At 36.5% G+C, this 20,007-nt stretch overlaps 1 protein-coding gene across 4 annotated transcripts in view; it reads right to left on the bottom strand.

Annotated features, from left to right (window-relative positions):
• LOC134153137 (transducin-like enhancer protein 4) overlaps positions 1-20,007 on the bottom strand; it is a 105,257-nt gene that overhangs the window by 72,484 nt on the left and 12,766 nt on the right. For all 4 annotated transcript variants that reach the window (XM_062598995.1, XM_062598996.1, XM_062598997.1 and 1 more), the window contains one exon: positions 901-963. In XM_062598995.1, the coding sequence (XP_062454979.1) occupies positions 901-963 (63 nt within the window). The remainder of the gene's footprint in view (positions 1-900; positions 964-20,007) is intronic.

Raw genomic sequence — 20,007 nt, 5'->3', positions numbered from 1 at the left:
GATACAATGTTATATGGATGGACTACAAACACATCCAGCTTACAGCTATGACTTTTCAGCCACTGGTTCTACTGAAATGAAATCACACATTACGTACACACATGCCAACATGTACCAATAGCCCCACTTTTCAACCCCTTCCTTTCAGGGTAGTGGGGAAGCCGCTATGCACCTGAAGTCTCCTTTCATGAACCACATTTCATTCTACTTTCCACATGCCTGTGAGAAGGCTCTCTCACTAGCCCCAACTAACTCCCTTAAATCCCAATTCCCCTCAAAGTATCAATAGTACTCTAAAGATAATACCAAAAAATTGTAATTTTGAGAAAATTAGTGCTTAGAGAAAATAGCTCACAGGGAGCGTTAATCTTCTGCATATATTCCCCAAATATAGAAGAAATTTAAAAGGATTTAAGATAGTAAGTAATCTGGGATGAAGCAGGGGGGAAGGCAGAAAAAAAGCTGCATTAGTACATCTATTGTGTTGAGCATCACTACTCAACAGACCAACATGGAAGCTTCTGCTGAACTTTAAAGCTCGCTGCCAAGAATGTAGCACAAATCATGCCTTTCTAGCATTTCTGCAAGCCATCCTCTGATTTCAGATTCACAGAGTCATAACTCTGAGCAATACTGCATTTGTACATGAGAGTAAAATATTTAAACAACTAGATCTTTGCTTAGCACATTACAATATGCTCCATTACATAAATATACTTAAATGACATTATAATAGACCTGGAGAAGATAATGAAAATACAATGGGAACAGCACAGAGGCAAGTCATCTATAAGCACTGAGAGATTCGTAAGGGAACAGTCTCAACACACAGTCCCACTTTTGTGACAGATATGGTAAGACAATTGTTTAAATTACTACCTGTACAAACTACTACCTTACCTCTTGAGATAAGAAGGGAATGACTTGTGCACATATAGCATTCAGCCTCTTGACGATTTCTGCCTACAAGTGACAAGAAGAAAAAGTTTAATTACAAAAATTCTCAAATGTGATTGTCACCCATGAACATAGAACACACACATTTGTTTGTTTTCATCTCTGGTCATCATCTAGCTGGGACAGATTATGAAAATAACAGCAGCATTTGGAGACCAATTCAACAAAATATAACAGCTACTGATAATCACTTCTGGTCAATAAAGTTTTTCTTATAAAAATACTGTTTAGAAGCTCTATGTGACATAAATAAAAGTTCATTTTCTTTAAGAAACCAAACATACTTTTCTTCTTTAAGTCTTCAGGAGATGTAATAAGAACAAAAAAAATGATACTGTGTACTACACTAAACTTTCTCCTATGGTGCAAAAAAGATCATTTCAAATTACAATAACAGAAGTGTAAGTGAATGGAACAGATAATCAATGTTAGTATGGATGTAAATAGTTCATCATGAGACCATTAGCAACACAATTTTCAACACCACTGATAATCATTTTACCAAATATTTTACAAAACATATTGTACTCTTGTATAATATTTTTGCTATTATCAAACCCAGTCTTAATACTAGTTACTTTCACATTGCATGTGTGATAAGAATGGCCCATAAAAAACTTTTTATTTTCATACTGCAGATCAATTCTTATTCTATTTATCTACAAATCTCAATAGAGTTATAAGATTTGGAAAGCTAACACAAGAATTGCAGCTCTAGAGACAAAATATTTACAGATACATACTTTATTATAATAAATTATAACCTGAGTTAGTTCCTCATTATATCCTAAGACAGTACGCTCTTCTTATGAAGTCACCAACTGTATGACAAAGATGTACGCATTTGTGCAATTTAGGCTTTCTTCTTTTATCAGTCACTTTTCCAGTATTTTTACCAGGCAGTCTTTTAAATTACAAACCCCCTAGAAACATACCTATATAACAGAAATGCTCAGAAAGGCAGAAACAAGGCGAGAACTACATATAAAATAAATTAGCATTCAAAAGAATATTACAGTTACATACTGACATAATCAGAAGACATGGTACACTACGGCTAGGAGTGTATGTGAAAGTAACTCTGCCCCCTTGTGCGTACTGTGATACACTTGAGCTAACACATGCATACTTTCTCAAACAATACAATTTCATGTTTTCTTTGAAATCCATTTAAGCTCCTGTAGGTTATTTATATAGCAATTTCAAAGTTACACTGTCCCAGTATGTCCTCACTGGTCTAGACTATTTATTCAAGTCCCTGTCTCATTAAAGTTATGCATTTACATTTTCATCACTCATCTACCATACACTTTCTGTTTATTCAGCAGTGTGGGAATAGATTCAGTTTATCACAACGTTAAATTACCTGCTAATTTCAAAAGTCTACATATGCCCTTATCAGATAGCCTACAGTGTAAAAGTTAAATATCCTTTTAAATAAACAGCACATAGTATATTATTTTATATTGAGATTTATGAATTGTTTGTTATATAAAGCAGTACAGAGAGCTGCGTGTGTCTAAGCTTCAGCAAAAGAGGCTGCATGATCTAGTATTGCATTATTTGAGAAACAATATTCAATTATGGAATTGTAGACCATAATACAATACAAAGTTCTAAAGAACTTGTACCTCAGTTGTTCAAGCAACTTTATTTTAGCATTTCCAAATTTTAGGTCTCAGCCATGCTACTATTTTTAAAAAGGAATCTCTCAAGGGCCTTAAAACCAAAGAGAAAACTGCTTGTCCTACTCTTCAAGGTTTTTCCATATGATGAGAAAGCTCCAAAGCACCCTCCTGATTTGAGCAGAGTTCTCTCTGGCCCACCCTTTAATACATCATTTACTCATCTTTTGTCCTGCATAAATCATTTGAAGATGCACGTTCCACAGTACATTGCCAGTAATAAAAGGCATATCTTGCTTTCCTCTGCTACAAAACAACTTCCCCTACACATCTTTAAAATGTATGTAGCAACCTTACCCAACTCCTGCATAGCTGCTTGAATCAGCTTATGTTGTAATCAAGGGTTTCTGGTGTGCCTTTGCCTCATTCCATACTCAGAAGACGACCACTTTTCACAACTACGTTAGCTTGGATACCTTTACTGAACTCTTGAGGAACTAAGAATAAAATATGCATAAAGTGCAATGCAAATGCTTAGCATGCAGTTTTAAAAAGCTTGTAGGTTCACACATTTTAAGGCCAAAATTGAATATTACAACTGTCTTATCAGACATCCTGAGTAACACAAGCTGTAAAATTTCACCAACTCTTACATCAAGTCCATAATTTCCAGTTCTGTTAAAATATAGCTTAGTCAACAGAACAATTGTATACAAAATACGTTAAGGCATTTCTCCTCAATTACAGTTTATGTTTGTATTGAATTTTAACATTCACCCCACATTTCAGCTATTTTATAAATAAATAAATACATATATATATTTAATCATCCCCATTCCCTTCCAAAGAAGTACATTTCCCCCCTATTCTTCTTATGGCAAAAAAAGTTGTTGAAATGTTTTTACTCCATATTTATACAGGATTTACCTCAGGCAGATTCTGAGCCTGAGAAATGTCAAGCTAAATCGTGAGTTCCAAAAACTTACAAGCAATTGAAAACAGATGATCGAATATGAACACTTATACAACTTTAATAAACCTTTCAATATCAATCCCACAGGAATACAATACAGTGAAAGTCTTTTCATGTTGCACACAGAAAAATGAACCGATGGAAATAGCACCCAGCTCTTATGCATTGTACAGGGAAGAAAAAGAGCTTGCTAATGGCCTCCAAGAGATGCTGAGGCACCCCTCAGCAGTATTTCTTAGTGAGTTGAAAGAGACCACATTAGGCCAGTCGAAAGAAGACTAAGAAGTCCTTCCTATTCAGAACTATGTGTTAACACTGTTTCTTTTTAAAAATTGTCTTTGTCTCCGCAAAAACAAACATCCATTCTCAGTTGGTGGCTGTGCACACAGTTCTATTTTGTCAGTCTCAACGACACTACACTTTGATAAAACTTACAATAATTTCAGGGACTACAGTCACTTTGCAGAGCAAAAAGATGACTAGAAAGGCCTGGGCAAGAAAAGCATAAGGAAAGAGGAAAATGTCAAGAAGCATTATACACTATTCCAAGGTGCAGCTGCCCAATCATGAGACACTCATCTGATGAGCAACAAACCAAAATATTGGCACTGAGCAGGACATTTCACCTTCCACAAAGCAGATCTCTCTTCTGCATCATTGCTAGGCTGCAGCCAGACTGCTAACAAGCAGTCAGGAAGAAGATAGTTTGACTTAGTGGCTGTACTTAGCTAACAGATTGTAGATGTTCAACAGGACTGAGATATGTAATACCTACTGCTGGAAATGACAGTCAATAGGAAGGCAAGAAGCAAAACACCGTGTACGTGCACCAATGCCAGGAAGGACATTAACAGTTCTGTATTCTGAAATCTCAAAATATCTTGTCTCCATTTGTCTCCTGGACTTAAAAGACACTTCAGAAAGGATACACCACCCACTACTTTACTAATATATTAGGCCACTATGCCTTGGCCTGGCAATTGCAGTTCAATATCCTCAGAATGTTATCCGAGAGGATTCTTTGTATTGCCAGAACAGATTTTGAAAACTAAAAGCAAGACACTTCAATGATCTAGCATAAAAGCTTTAGTAACTCTGATCTTGCAAACATTCCAATAAGAATTAGCTCCTTATTCGTAACCCCGTAATGCCTGAAGTTACTGTGGTAAGACTTTAATTTTACTTCCATCAGGAAAGAAAAATCAAGGTAAGGTACAGTTTCCAAACCAAAGTTTATACAGGTTTGAAGTTTATCTTATGGCTACCTTGTGCTATTATGAGTGGTTGTCAAATGCACCAAAAACCTTGCAAAGTCAATTCCTCTTACAGGCATTAACCATTCTGATACCTCAGAGAGAGGCTGCACCCACAAAGAACTCAAGTAGCAAAAGGAAGCCCAGTTTTGGGGTCTGAAACAAGATATGCAAAGCAGCTTACAAAATGTTAAGGGAGATTTACTTCTTTCCTGCAAGATTTCACAGAAATAACTTCTCTGAATAATAATTTCATGCCAAGGAGTTTGCTTCTTTAATCATCAACAGAAATTTAGAGTAAGCAGCACAGCAAAGCTGTATGTTCGCACCATACATATGTCAACCTTTAAGACCAAACAGATTATTAGAGGAAGAAGGAAAAAAGACTAACTTGACTTGAGAATTCAGAATGCCTTTCTACACAGTAGAGAACACCTGGAAAATAAAGCCACGCAACTAAAACATAGAAGTCTTCTGATGCTCCCTATATAATTAAATACCTAAATACAAAAGGTAAAAGGCAGCTTTAAGTGAATGCTTATGATGTTAAGTATCTTCTTATGTGATAAATTGTTCAGTGGTAGGACTGAGGATACTGCCAATCTTGCACCAGGAATTCTGTATGCAGTAAACATTACTAATGGCATAGAATTTAGCTGTTAACAAAATTCTGTGGTACTAGAATGTTTCCCTCACAATCTTGCTCAGCATTAGGTATTAAATTAACGATCCCAAAACATTACAGCTCAAGAACCAAAATACACCTTTTGTGTATTTTTTGCTGAATAAAATAATCAAATGCAAAAGTCTTAAACCAGGTACTTTAATGGAATAAAACAAAATATTCTTTGTCTTAACATTGCAACATTTTCTGCAATGAACTTTAAGGAATAATACAACAGCAACATGCTTAATTGTTTATTAACAAATATCATTAAATCATCTGACACTAGCTTAGTATGGATGTCTTGCTAGGTCATACTAAAGCATGAAGGTGCAGACTCTGATAATGTAGGTTACTATCTCAGGAGGCCTCTTCTTCTGCCATTAGATCAAGCCTGAAAATTCATACTGCATTCATCTTTCCATAACACGCAAGATGAAAATCTGCATCAAAGTAGAAGATATGTATTATTTTGTGTTTTAAAACCTACATTCAAAAACTAGTTTAATATCTTTTCTTTCAAATGTCATGGCAGTGGGGTTTTCACAATCAACCTAATTGGCAGGAGAAGGAAAAAGTATGATTTCATAAAATCAGGCAGCCAATTCCTCACATTGAAAGCTCAAGTTGCCTCGGAAACACTGCTGCTTCCACAATCATCTAATTTTGCCTCTTTTGTCCCATGGGAGCAAGCTTTTGAGAGGCATCATTTATTTACAGGTCTTTCCACTGGGCTTCAGTTATCGGCCAATAATACTGTGGACACACACTTCTAATGGCCTATGTTTTGAAATCGAGTCTAATCTAATGGCATAGTGCCCGAACTCCTTTTCCAGCATAGCCATTAAAGGATGTACATTATTGCTGTTGTCACCATTGATATTTGTCATTGTAATGTAATTAGGGCCCTAAAATGATGCATTACAGCCCTTGGCACAGCTTCTATTAAAATCTTTTCTTCTGCTCACTGAACTGCGACCTGCTTTCTGATGAGTAACAGACAGCTTTAGGGTGAGGAGCAGATTCATCAAAGAAGTATTTTTCAGCTTTGGAAATAAAATAAATAAGTAACAGGGGGCAACCTAAGAAGAAAAGCAGAAGGAAAAAAAAAAGCACCCAGCACATTTGAATTTCATCTGACCACTTGAAATTCTGATTGCATCTGATGAATCTTTCTTAGGACAATATATTCCCAGCCTGCGAATCATATAGTTAATCAGGGCTCTAATCTGCTATCCATCAGCCTACGCCAGCACTGTAACTTCCAATCAAATTTGTAGGTTATATGGGTCATGCACCCCTGAACAACTACATTCACGGATATCCCATTTAAACTGGCACAGCTTTTGAAATGCTGTTGTTAGGGTTACTGAATGTTGTAATACTATTCAAAGCTTTATGAAAGCTCCTGATAAACAGCTGCTAAATTATTGCCTGTGGATGCAGCATGATGCTCTGAAATAACATTAATGGCCCAATAAAAGGGCAATTGTTCATGCCAAAATAAAAAAAGGATAGCTTTTTCTGCCACACTTTGTCAAATATGTTAACAAACATCGACACTTCTATTGCTCTCTTTTCCTAGACACAAAAGATGTTTGGTTTTGCATAAAAACTCACTGGCATTCAACAAGAAAAATGAGGGAGGGGCAGACAGCAAACGATTGAGCTGCAATTGTGTTATTATTTATCTAACATAATCACAGAATCACAGAATGGTAAGGTTGGAAGGAACCTCTGAAGATCATCTAGTCCAACCCTCAGCATAGCCCTGTACAGGGACTGAACCCGTGACCTTAGCATTAGCAGCACCATGCTCTAACCAACTGAGCTAAACCTAACCCAACTTGAACTGTCTGCACCCTTTGAGAAACACCTACAAAAGATGCTATTTTAATATTAAGATCTTTCCATAACCATTTGCATGAATTATTTTTTTTAAAAAATATTATTTATTAATTAAAATATTATTAACTTTTCTGTAATGTTCTGTTAAGCATATAAGGAGACAATAATAAAATCACAGTGCCAGAATCTGATCTTGATAAAGGAATGAAGATTTGCATGAAGCAGTAGTCCCTCACCACTATTGAAGGAAAATAATAGTGACTGTTTCAGTTTATGATTCAGCTAACAAAATCTTACTGATTAAAGCAATTAGGCAGCAATGTTTAAATGGTATTTAATTACCTAAATATGCTGATAAGTATCTCTAAAAATTTGAACTTTAAATATGTAAGTGCCTATAAAAATTTAGGTATTTTTAAAGCATTTTCAGAAGACAAGCCTGAGGGGAAGGCTACATTAAAGTTCCCATGAAATAACCCAGCCCCTGAACACACGCTTCTCAGTGCAGGCTGGTCCTTGATGTAAGAGTACCTACGAGGCAACTAGTGCTGAGCAACTACAACACTGCATATATAAGAGCACGTGCGGACAGACTATCAGACTCCCAAAGCCTTTGAAGATGGTACTTAGGAGTTAAATTTAATTCACCCTTGCTGCACGCAGCCAAAATTGGACTTAAACATATTCTCATATTTTATTTGTGTTTAAGTGCTTTGATAAGTATTCTACCGTAGTCTGAATTCTTAGCACAACTGTGGTCAAAAACAGAAGTCATAAATTTCAGGTATTAAAATATTCAGAAATGCTTTAACACATAGGGAGTTAAGAATCAATTTCTTGCTTTAAATTTCCATTTGCACTCCTTTTTAGCAGAGAAAAAAATGGGGTTTATTTATAGTATGTTAACTTTAGAAAAATATTTCCAAGATATTTCATAAAGTTACATAGTTATTACAATTATAAAAAATTGCTAGTAAAGAATTACCACTGGAGGCTATAGGTCTGCCAGTAGAATGAAAACAAAACTACTATATATGTATTGTTGAAATAAAACAGAATAATAAAACACTATTGGGAAACCCATTTCAGCAGCCAGTAGGAAAAAATATATGCAATTACACTTTCAGAAAAAAATAATCTGAAACAACTGTTATTTCAGGTTTAATTTGTTTTACACCACACAGACTTTACCAAAAAGATCAATCTAGTTTAAGTGCTAACCAAGAACACATGCACACACCCATACTATCTAAATAAGTATTTCACAAATTAGTGAGAACAAAAAAGATTACTACACTGTATGAGACATACTACAATTCTGAATAAAACAAGCAAAAGAACTAATATTAGTAGTCACAGAAAATTAACTCTTCTTTCAAAAAGAATGTGTTTTGTTTTAATCACAGACTGTTGTTACGAAGAACTTACTCCAGTTCTACAGAACTGCAGAGAATACTGCAAATCTTGAACATAAAATTTCTCTTCAGCCATAGTGGAATACTGCTTGGAGAGCAAGCCACAAAGATTCTAGTCTTACAGTCTTCAGTAAACCATCTGCTCAAGCTGAGGAGATTGAATTTTTAATGCTATATAATGAACAATGCGCAGAAGAGTTGAATGAAGTGTGATCATCAGACTCATAGGTGTATTCCCTACCTCACTTTCCTATCAATCTTCTCTATAAACAACCTGGTTAAACTCGAGAAGTACTGTAAACCTGATAACCTACTATAAATTTAGATTCTTATTTTGCACAAAATGCTGCAGACAGTAACACAAGCAGTGAGCTCCAGAGGCAGAATTTTCAGCATAAATTTGCTAATGTACATCCCGATCTGTGAGCTGCTGAAGTCAACCAATAAGATAAAGCTTTTATTTAAGTTCTCAAAAACCATGTAAAGATGAACTGAGTAAGAAAAGATATATACTGAATCATTCATACATTTCATGATTAATACAGTAAAAAGCAATTCAAGTAAGGTGACACATAAACACACTTCAAGCCTGTCACATAAGAAAGTTAGTACTTTTTTAGTATCCATTCTCACCAGTAACCGGGGACATAGAAATGGATAACCTGGATCTTCACATACATCCTCCTTTCAGCTGCCACCAGGTAATGAGTTATATTCTGCCTTACACTACTGTCATATGCTCCAACAGATCATCCAGAAGCAAGGCTATCAATGGAATTTAAAATGGCAGAAACTGGCTTCAATTTACTTTTCACTAACGTAGCAGGAAATACTTGCTCAAAAAGTAGACAAAAACAAGAAAAAACACTAGAAAGGGAAGCTGTTTCAGGAGAGCCAAAAGACCAGCTCCGTAGTTCCTCTAAGTACTACCTGTTGCTTACCAGCAATCCTCAGTGTATTTCACAGAAATACATATTTTGTGAAATATAGCCTCATTGGGATGAATAGTTTCCATCTCTCCCTATCAACCGGAGAAATCTGGCTCCATAGTACAAAAAAAAAGGGGGGGGGGGCATATAGAATTGTAGTATCAACATGAGGCAGCTTCTGCTTTGAGCTCATGGGCTTTTGGTCGGTTGGTTGGTTGTTTTTTTTTGTTTTTGCTTCTGTCTCATAACTGTACTTAGGTCAGAATTTCCTGTCTTTGCCGATAAAAACAGAAATGCAGCTGCACATGCACAATCACTGCTCTCTTACTACTTGATTCTTCCCCTCATATATCGCTCTGAAGCCTCTGCCTACAGTTCTTCTACGCCTACTGGAAATGAGTCTGTCTGAACCCATCCTTATAACTATATGCATGTAGCGTTTCTACTGAACAGTAAACATGACATAAAATATACAGTTTAAATTTAATTGGATGTAGTAAGTCCCCTATTTATTCACATGAGAAGGTCATACTCTGGTTTTTGGTGACAGAAGTAACAGCAGTCAAAGAGAAATACTGCAGGTGAGTAGTTTCAATCTGTGCATTATAAAGAACCAAAAAAAGGTGGCAGAGTCAGAAACTATTCTCAGTAGACTTGCATTTACCTTGAAGTGTTGAAACGCTTAGAAAAAAGTTAGGGAGCCTACATTTCACCAAAAGCTGAAAAACTCTAGCAAGTGAAACCTCAAAAAAAACATACTTAGAAAATTTACATACAAAGCATTTTGGAAAAGGTGTGCTGATGATGTTCTTAAATGTTACCAGGAAAAAAAATACTAAAATCATTTTCCCTATAAAATATGGGTAATAGTGCCAAACTGTCACTTCTGATTTCCACTGGCACTTAAGCTTTCATTTACAAATACAAAAAATGTAAGATCCGAAGGTGGCTACAGGTCCATTATCCTACATCCACTCTCTGTATTACGGTTGCAGTGCTTACATACTGCTCCAAATGTTAATCACGGAAAAGGTGTACATTATCAAGGTTGAGAACTATGAATATTGTGCCAGACTTCCAATTACATGTACACGGTCGAATTGTTTCAATCCTGAAGCTTGCAAAAAACACTGCAACCAATATTATCACATAGTGTTCTGCTCTCCTCCAGACAAAAAAAGAAGAAATCATACTTTTTTCAGCAAGTGTCATTCCAGCTTTTAGAGAGCTAGGTAAAGGTAATCAATACATTTATAAAAAGGGCAATGAAAAGTCCCCCATAAAAACAGGAAAAGCAATGTGACTAATGAACTCAATTTAATTTTTCCAGGTTGATCTGGAGGCCAGGAATCCTCCTTTCTTCATCAGAGATAATGCTATTATTTCTCCTCTACTTCTGGTTTAGTTAGCTCATGAGCCTCAAAACCCTGCAAGTGATGAGAGCTGGAGCCCATAGGTAGTTAGATTCATTGAAAATTACATTTGATTACGTTTTCTTCTAAGAAAGATAAATAATATGAATCAGCACACTGATCTATTCAGTTTGTTACATCTAGTGTCGAGAATTCCTGCACTATTTAAATGCTATGTTATGTTTCACTTTTAAATCATCAATCTCTCTTCTCTGCCTCCCAACTAGTGATTTCGTACCACATAGTGGCTAGCTATTGATTTATTAAGTAGTTTAGTAAAACATATATATTTAGACCACTCTTCTTGAAATATGCAAGGGAAACAAAACAATTCCTTTTCTGTTACATCTTCCTCTTGCACTATGAAAATTAACAATATGCAGATGTGATTCCCAGGAATTATGGTAACATATTTCTGCATTTGATATAACTTGGTAGAGTAAAACCTCTTCTCTTTTAACCCATCATACAACCGTATATTTTAAAAAAAATCTAGAAAAAGATGAAAGAATAGTGCAATGGATCCTAGAGCTATGCTGTAACCACAGCGTCAACTTCAGATCCTTGCAGTGACACAAATTCAAAAAAAGGTATGTTAAGGAATGTATGATTAAAATCTGAAGACTTTAATCAAGCAGAAGAATGGTATCTGTTAATTCTTTATTGAAAATAAATAAATGCTTGATGGTTCTAGAAACTAGGATTTTAATAAAAAAAAAAATAAAAAAAAAAAAAACCTAAGTGACTACCTGAAGATAGAATCAGATTTCATTTAAAACACATTTCTCTTTCCCATCTATTTTTTTAAACACATACAAGGGACATTTTCTTTTACTCTAAATTAAAATGCAAGTTTAAACTTGAGATGTTGACTATGACTTCTTCATGTTTTGAGATGACAGTTCAAGATTTCTACTGAAGTATGAGCTGCGAGTTTCCTGTAGCACCCTAAGGATAGGTGAGCTAGACTGGCCTTACATAGTATGGATTCTGGTGACAGGATCCCAATTCTTTTTCTCTAACACAAAGTAAGCTCAAAATAAGTGGGAAAATATCCTGAAGGTGATAAACTCAGCGTATTTGTCCAAAAATAAAACACAAAGTCCCATCACTGCACATATCCCTATCACCACTCAGATGATACTGATTCATATTCATAATTTTCAAGTAAAACGTGCTCTATGACTGTTAGTTCAACAGGAAAGGATTCTTCATGCAGTAGAATGTTGCTTTTTAGCGAGCAACAGCAAAGTAATAGTCTATAGCTCTGAATCCTATTGAGTAGAAAATATTGATATAAATTGTCATGGCTCATAATCTCAATCATTTTGAATCGTAACTACCCCCACTGAAATAACTCTATTTGGATTTCAGCACTTCTGCAACTTGGTTTCCTGCAGCACTCACCATTTTTGCCTTTAAGCGGAGGAGGAGGACAAGGAAAGAACCAGGTAATTTTATCTTTCAAAATGTGAATGTTTAACAAGTGGCAGTTTCACTAGCAAAGTACATCTAAAATAATCAGACAGTTTATGATTCCCTGTTTAACCTTCTTAAGAAGATACATTTGCAAAGCAAATGTTAAGATTTGTAAGACATGAATGCTGAAATACATTCAGAAAATGCACTTGTCCAAGACAGCTGGATAGAATAAGTACATCTTGATGTTCAATTCCTTTGAATGGCATTCCCCCAGTAAAACTCCTGCCAAAACAGATTCCAAGTCAAGTAACACTAAATGATGTTTTTCTTTAAACTACATCAGCATTACTGAAATTTTCAAATACTTTTCATCCATGAGGGATTTCAACTTAAAATAAACTTTTTAAAGAAACAACATAAAGTTTAAAGAAACATCATAAAAAGCAGAACAGGAGGTATGGAGCAAAGGAGAATTTTGTTTATGAAATACATGCCATATACATTTCACAAAACTTTTTTCCATGCTATAACTCCCTGTGAGATCACATTTTCTGAGGAAAGATACTATGAACTGCATTAATTTCAGATAAATGCTCAAGATACACCTATATGCTAAGTGTACTCTTCATTGTACTGCATATATTGACTTCCACATACAGATCTAGAACATATAAATAGGTCAAATGTAAGCAAATGGAAAGGAGTTATTATATGAATTATATATTATATACCAGTATAAACTGATTAACTATCTCTCATCTTGTGAGAATAAAATCAGCACATCCCTCCATAGGCCTATGTTGTTATCACAAAAGGTATCACTCAAAGGGGATGCCTTAGTAAGGTTTGTCCAATTCAGTGTCCATGATTCTGCTGTAACATCAGCTGGATTAGACACAGGGATTGTGCTCCCAGCAACTACACTGCCTGTGTTCTAGAGAAAGAGAAAAGGCTCTTGGTGTAGTTTTACATGCACTTTGAACTAGCTTGAAAGCTGGCACTGCCACTAGGGAGGCTGTCCCCTTCTCCAGCTACTCTTCTTCATCCCATCCTTATGCCACCAGCATTTTTGTGGCTGGGTGGTGAATCACGCAAGCAACTTAGCCAAATTAACCCTCTCCAAGTTACCTTTAATATGAACATCATTCTCAGACCTAATTCACTATGAGATCAACATACAGAGGACATAAAAGGGCAAAGGTAGGATCACCCCCTCAGCACTGAGGCAACCTTTTATCAGCTTAAAGGGTACAGAAAGCTACAGTTTAAGACACCCAAAACTACTATAGCAAGACTTTTTGTGAACACTCAGTACCCTCCTCCTGTAGGAATCGCTGACAGGGTTAAAAGAACAAACCACACAGCAGCACCCTTGGCAAGCTACCCACCTAGTGACATGTATCGGTACTTCTCATGGAATGCGAGGGCACTGTTTCACATCTTCCACTACCCTGCAACCAAGCCATACTGTGATCAACCCCATGATAACATTTTCACCTTTCAGGCTAGCACCAAGATCTGTTTAGCTGCAAGCTTTTGACTTGACTTTGCAGCCAGGCATTAGATCATCTGGTAAATCAAATCACTAATACACAACTGCACAGTGAATTTAAAATAATAAATTAATAAAAAGTGGTGTAAATTAGTGGAAAGCACACAGGCTTGTTAGTAGTCTGATGAAGAAACTAAATACAGTGGTCAAAATGGCAAATAAAAAAAATCATAAAACATATGCTTTTTCAGTTATTGCAGAGAGTGTGACAGACAGCAAAACCACATTTACATGTCTTTTCTTTTCTTTTTTTCTTTTTTTTGGTAATGGATCTACGGCTTTTTGACATGGCATAATTCTATGGCTTACCAAATGCAGTCTCTGGGCTTTATCCTGCCACTCTTTAGACAGGTTTTAGGCAAGTACTCACATGAAAAATGCTCATTCAAATTCTGTTATTTTTACCAACAAAGATACACAAAGGCTGCATCTATTTTTGTTTATGAGTGTCTGTTTTGTGCAAAGTATTACAATTATTCCTTTCATAAACTGTAGTTTCCCATGACAATTAGAGACTTAGTTGTGCTGTTGTTTGCATTACAAATATGCCAGAATATATAAATGGAAACCTAAAAATCACTGAACTACCTACAGATTGTTTGCAAACCTGTTTATGAATAATCACTATCTGTTATTCAAAACGACAACAGAAAAAGCTGAAGATCAGGAGGAGGAGTTTTGATGACTAGAGAATAGCTCAGACTGCATCTCCATTGTGTGAGCTCCAATGAAGAGTAAAAGAGTAAGTTAGAAAAAGATTAATCTTTAATATAAAGGTAAGTCAGTTTGAAATGACTTGATTCTTTATTAATAAACCTAGTTTTCACTGCCGTAATGCATCACATTGTGTAGGTGAAGGTAAAGGAAAGAGATGTGAGAAAAAGTTCATTTTTTAACAGACACCCAAAAAGGGCACATCAACTTCACACCATCACAGTTGTAACTCTGGCTCACGCACAGATAACTGAAGTTGCCTTAAATCAGCTGCAAAATAGCCCAAGAAGCTGCAGAAATACATAGCACAATGAAACACTCCATGCTCTTGGACTGCTCCATTAGCAGGGCCAGAGCAGCTCCGTTTGAAGGTGGTTAGAAATGCCTGCAAGTACCTCAGACTTATTCCTGAATCCCACAAGCACATGCCTTAACTCTCTACCTATAAACAATGTTTTAAAAGCAGATGCCAGGTCAGTCTAAATCTATACAAAATTACTCTTGATATGCATTGCAAAGCCTTAGTAGACTTCATTTGATCTGGCTGTAAAATAGGTTTTCTTTACAGACTAGCCTGGACTATAAATCAAGAGATATTAGAATCTTACTAAATTCACAGCTGTTCTGCCTCCAAAATTAGCACCCTTCTCAGGAAGGGAAACTGAGAAAGGCAAAGTGATGATCAGGTCAAAGAACTGACCTGCTTTACCTCCCAAATCCTATTGCTTCACTCAAGTGGAAAAGCACAGCAGTGCTTCAATACAGAATGCCTGACTTTTCAAACCAACACATTTCGCAACCTATCAATCTAATTAAAAATGTGTGTGTGTGCATACACATGTCATCAAGTATTTCTGAAAAGATCAGTTACAATATTTACACGCCAAACAACTAATAAGAAAACCAGGCTCCTTTCTCCAATGTTATGCTGAAGACAGCTCTCAGACTAGTATTTCTTTTCCAAATTTTTTTTCCAAAGTTCTGTTTCCTCAAAAGTACATTTGCAGTTCCTTACACATGTGGGTGTTCACATGCTCAGGAACGAAAACTCAACCAAAGCTGTTATCCTTACTGCTTAATACTAAGCAGGTTTGCCTGATCTTTTCACAAGTCATATTGTCAATATCCCCTTCCTCTGTAACAAAAAGAATCAAGAGCCTGTTACAGCTTCTTATTCAATGAGTAGATAGAAATTAAGATAAGCTTTAAAAAGAGACTGGGAAACTAGGTACTTGAAATCAACACCAACAGCTTGTCCCGGACTAATTGTGCTTAAACCAGGAAGTATAGAAGGGTTAAACGAAACCTGTATTTTCCTTAACTTTATAATACAATCACTTTTGCTAGAGAATCAAGATCTCACTGTCCATTTATAGCAACAAGTCCATAAAGTTTGGGCATGACTCCCTCCCACGCCAGACTGGGAGCATGCAGAAAGAAGCTGGAGATAAGCTATCACAAGGTAAAGAAAAGTTCTTTTTTCCAAAAATCCTGTTAAGGTAAGAAAGTAGTATTATCCCATTTTCCAGTTGAAAAGCAGAGGCTGAGAAGATAGATTACTAGGGACAAATCGTAATACAAATTAAAGCATTGACTGCTTTACCACTACGACAGACATCCCTGAAGCATGCTAACTGCCAGCAGGGATAGAGAAGACAGCAGAATGAACATGGGAGGCAAAACCAGGACAAAACTGTCTTGGGAAATACCATCCAGCCCCAACCATCTTACCATCTACAGAGATAGACAGAGCCACTTTTAAGTGGCTCTCATGCAACAGAGTCTCTGACAGAGAACTGAGGCAATGAAGGCCAGAGCTGAAGTCTCAAGAGGCACATAATGAGATTTTTAAAGACGCGCAGGCAGACTACACACCTTACTCATGCAGAAAGTCAGTAACAAACAAATACTAAAGAAGATTTTCAAGAATACCTAAGCACAGGAGGCACCTATCCACATCACTGTAGATACTTACATGTACTTTTGCACCTCAAAAAACACGGCATGACAAACAAATGCTGGACTACCACAAAAATTCAGTCATTAAAATCCGACATTGAAATCCTCTCCCCCTCTTCTCTCCACTTGAGGAATGACATAATGCTGAAGTCACCAAAATCACGTAAGAGTCTGTCTCCAGCACTGAAGCTCCCCACTAAGTCCTGAGTTCCCTTTCTAGATGGGTTCAGAAGTGTCCTTGGCTTGACAAAGTCAAGCACTTTGGCATCCAACTAAGCCTGTGCAAATACCTCCAACACAATGCTTCCATCCATCTCCTTTAGGAGGCTGAGGATCTCTGCCAGAATTATTCCTACATAAAACACAATAGCAATGACATAAAAAAAAAAAAAAAAAAAAAAGTGGAAAACAGAGGCTTTTCTCTAACAGTGGTTAAAGAGTTTAATCAGAGCGTTTACATATATACATATATGACTTTAATTTTGTCTTTACTTCTCCCTTCCATCTCTCAGGAAAATGCCCTATCTACTAGACTACTGTGAACTCTGGGAGGCAAATAGTCCCAATTCTTCCCCTGCAGCAAAAAGTCCCCATTCTGATCAACTGTACATGAAAAAAAACAACCTTAAGCAAAAACGCACAGACAGGTTTTGGACAGGGACTGGAACTTAGCACAACTCCTTTCAGCCAGCAGCAGTCTTCCCAAAGTCACATCAGACCATGGTTAGAATCCCTTGGTTCTAAAAAAGCAGCAAAATATCCTTTGCAAACTGAACAGCTCTCTACTGGATATTCCCAGTCATTACATCACTCACTCTTCTGGGAGAAGTGAAACGTGGGTCTTGATAGCAGGTAAGTTGTACACTCCAGTTTTGTAAAAACAGCCCTGTGCTCAGGTTGTGAAAGAAAGTTTATCTGCCAATCTTCAAAAAGTGATTCTGGCCTGAAACTCTCATTTAAAGGCAGCATATCCCAGCAGCATCAAGTTAAGTGGCTCAGCCCTCAAGCCATATTAGATTTATGACACACCCTTGATCTCAACATTTCCCTGGCTGCTACCCTCAGTATGCACTAGCTATACTCCCTTGGCTCCATCCTGAATCACTTGACTCTTCATGTGCATTATAAGCTTCATTCTGTCAGACCTGAGGCAAGCAGTGCAAAAGTTGCTTCAATCTCTTTGTGGACAGCCACCAAAGTAGGTTGCCCAAGGTTTCACAGAAGTTTTTGGTATAACAGAAACTTGCATCTGGATCTCCCCAAGTACCAGACCCTGATGACTGAATCTCACCTACCTGGAAACTTTCTGCTTTTTTTCATATTGAGAGGTATTTCTTGTGCCTACAGATTTTCAAGTTCTCCAGGTTTGTCACGGGCTTAAACAAACCTCATGACCCTTAATACAGTGCATACTTACAGCAGTATTTTTCCTTAAAAATGTGTAAGCTAAGATTATTCTCATCCACACAAAAAGACCTATTAATATCAATGCTGTAGAAGAAACACACCTGAGTTCTGAGCAGAAAACAGAGCTACACAAATTGCATCTAGATGAAGAGCCAAATGTTACCTTTTTCGTATGTCCATAATGAAAATATGTTCATTTTACTGAAGGTATATTTGGAAAAAAGAAAAAAAGTTTGCATATGCATATAAACTGGGCATTTGTATCTTCTATGGAAATTCTTATATAACAGAGGTAGAGTTTGAAAGTGGGAGATAATGAGGCTGCTACTGTTAGTTTGAAAAGCATCTTGTAGGTGCATTGAAAACATGTCTTGAAACAGAAACCCACAACCTCAAAAAAGACACACCATACATGTATCCTCATGAGGACTCTTTTCTCGAACAATATTGTAGTGCTTCAGTTCTTTACATCTCTATCTATGTGACCAAAGCTCAGGATACGAATTGTTATCTTCAGTCAAATAGGGTTTTAGAAAAAGCTTCAGAAACAAACCACTCCATGCTGCCACAAACATAGAATTGTAACATCTCCCTTATGGTGTCAACTGAAGAAGGAAACATGTTTTTGTGTCACCAGTCAGTAAAGATTAACTATAAAAAGTTGTGAGCTAGAGAGTTCAATGTTTTCTTCGGATGCCTGTCTCCTCCCTCACATTGTCCACTTTAAAGACATTAGCTGTGTTCCCCCTAACAGCCATCTCTAGAAGAACCTGGAGAGATGCAAAGGGAAAATGAAGTTATTTTTGATTGTATTAAACCAAGAGTTTACATGCCTAGGAGTAACACCTTCCTATCTCTGTATGGACAAAAAGATAGCAAGCACTTCCCGCATTAAAGAAAAGAAAAAAGAGAGATGTTTGGAGAGGTCATCATCTCTTCTACAAGTGCTATTTCAGAGCAACAAATAAGCAACAATCTCTTATTGCTGCCTGGATTTTTCATCCATTTTGTGGAAGATTGAGAAAAGAAACAGACAGCTTCTTCCCAGAAATGAAGAAGTACTAACAGAAATTGTAAATAAGCAACCTTTTCAAGCCACAGTAGGTTTCTACAGTTAGGATAGAAAGTCTACTGGTTAAACCACATATAAGAATATACATTTTCTTCTTTGTTAATGCACATACTAGCATATGGGGTGTATTTTATGCACAAAGTCTTTCCAAACTTTTTGTGCTATTCAAGCACTATGGACCGATATTTTAAGAAGAGGTATCTGCTTTGTATTAAGTCATATGCTTTATAAAACTATAACAAGCAGACAGTAGTGGTGTTGTAGTTGACTCTCTCACACATCAGCACATTGCCATCTTTCAAAGGAGCTACTGTGAAGCTGGATGGTTGTTGTCACACAGAGTGAATGGTACTGCAGGGAAATACAAGACGTGAGAAGAAAACTAATTGAGTGATTTCCTCCAATTGCTCCTTGTTGTTTGCCTCCGCCGTTAAACCAAAAGTCTAGCACATGCTTTTTGGTCAGTGCAAACCTTATTCTCTTTGCCTTCTCTCTCCAAATATTATGATAGAATCAGCCCCTCAGTTCAGATATGCATCTCCAAATACAACTAACATACTACAGCTAACAGGCATTTGGGTACCTTTAGCATTACCTACTTCTGACACACAAGAACAGATAAAATTTTCTAACAGTTAATGTACTCCTGGACTCTGCTAGAAAAGCTAACATGGATTTGAAATATATGCTCTTCTTTCCACATCAAATATATTCATTCAATATTTTGTGACTCTCTAGGGTCTCATCTAATAATGGATGTGAACAAGTGAAATCTTGCATCACTTCTTCAAGTAAATATCAACAT

The sequence above is a fragment of the Rhea pennata genome, chromosome Z (genome assembly GCF_028389875.1).
Source record: "Rhea pennata isolate bPtePen1 chromosome Z, bPtePen1.pri, whole genome shotgun sequence".
Lineage (NCBI taxonomy): Eukaryota > Metazoa > Chordata > Aves > Rheiformes > Rheidae > Rhea > Rhea pennata.
The sequence above is the reverse complement of the archived record's forward strand: the minus strand, read 5'-3'. Positions and strand labels throughout refer to the sequence as shown.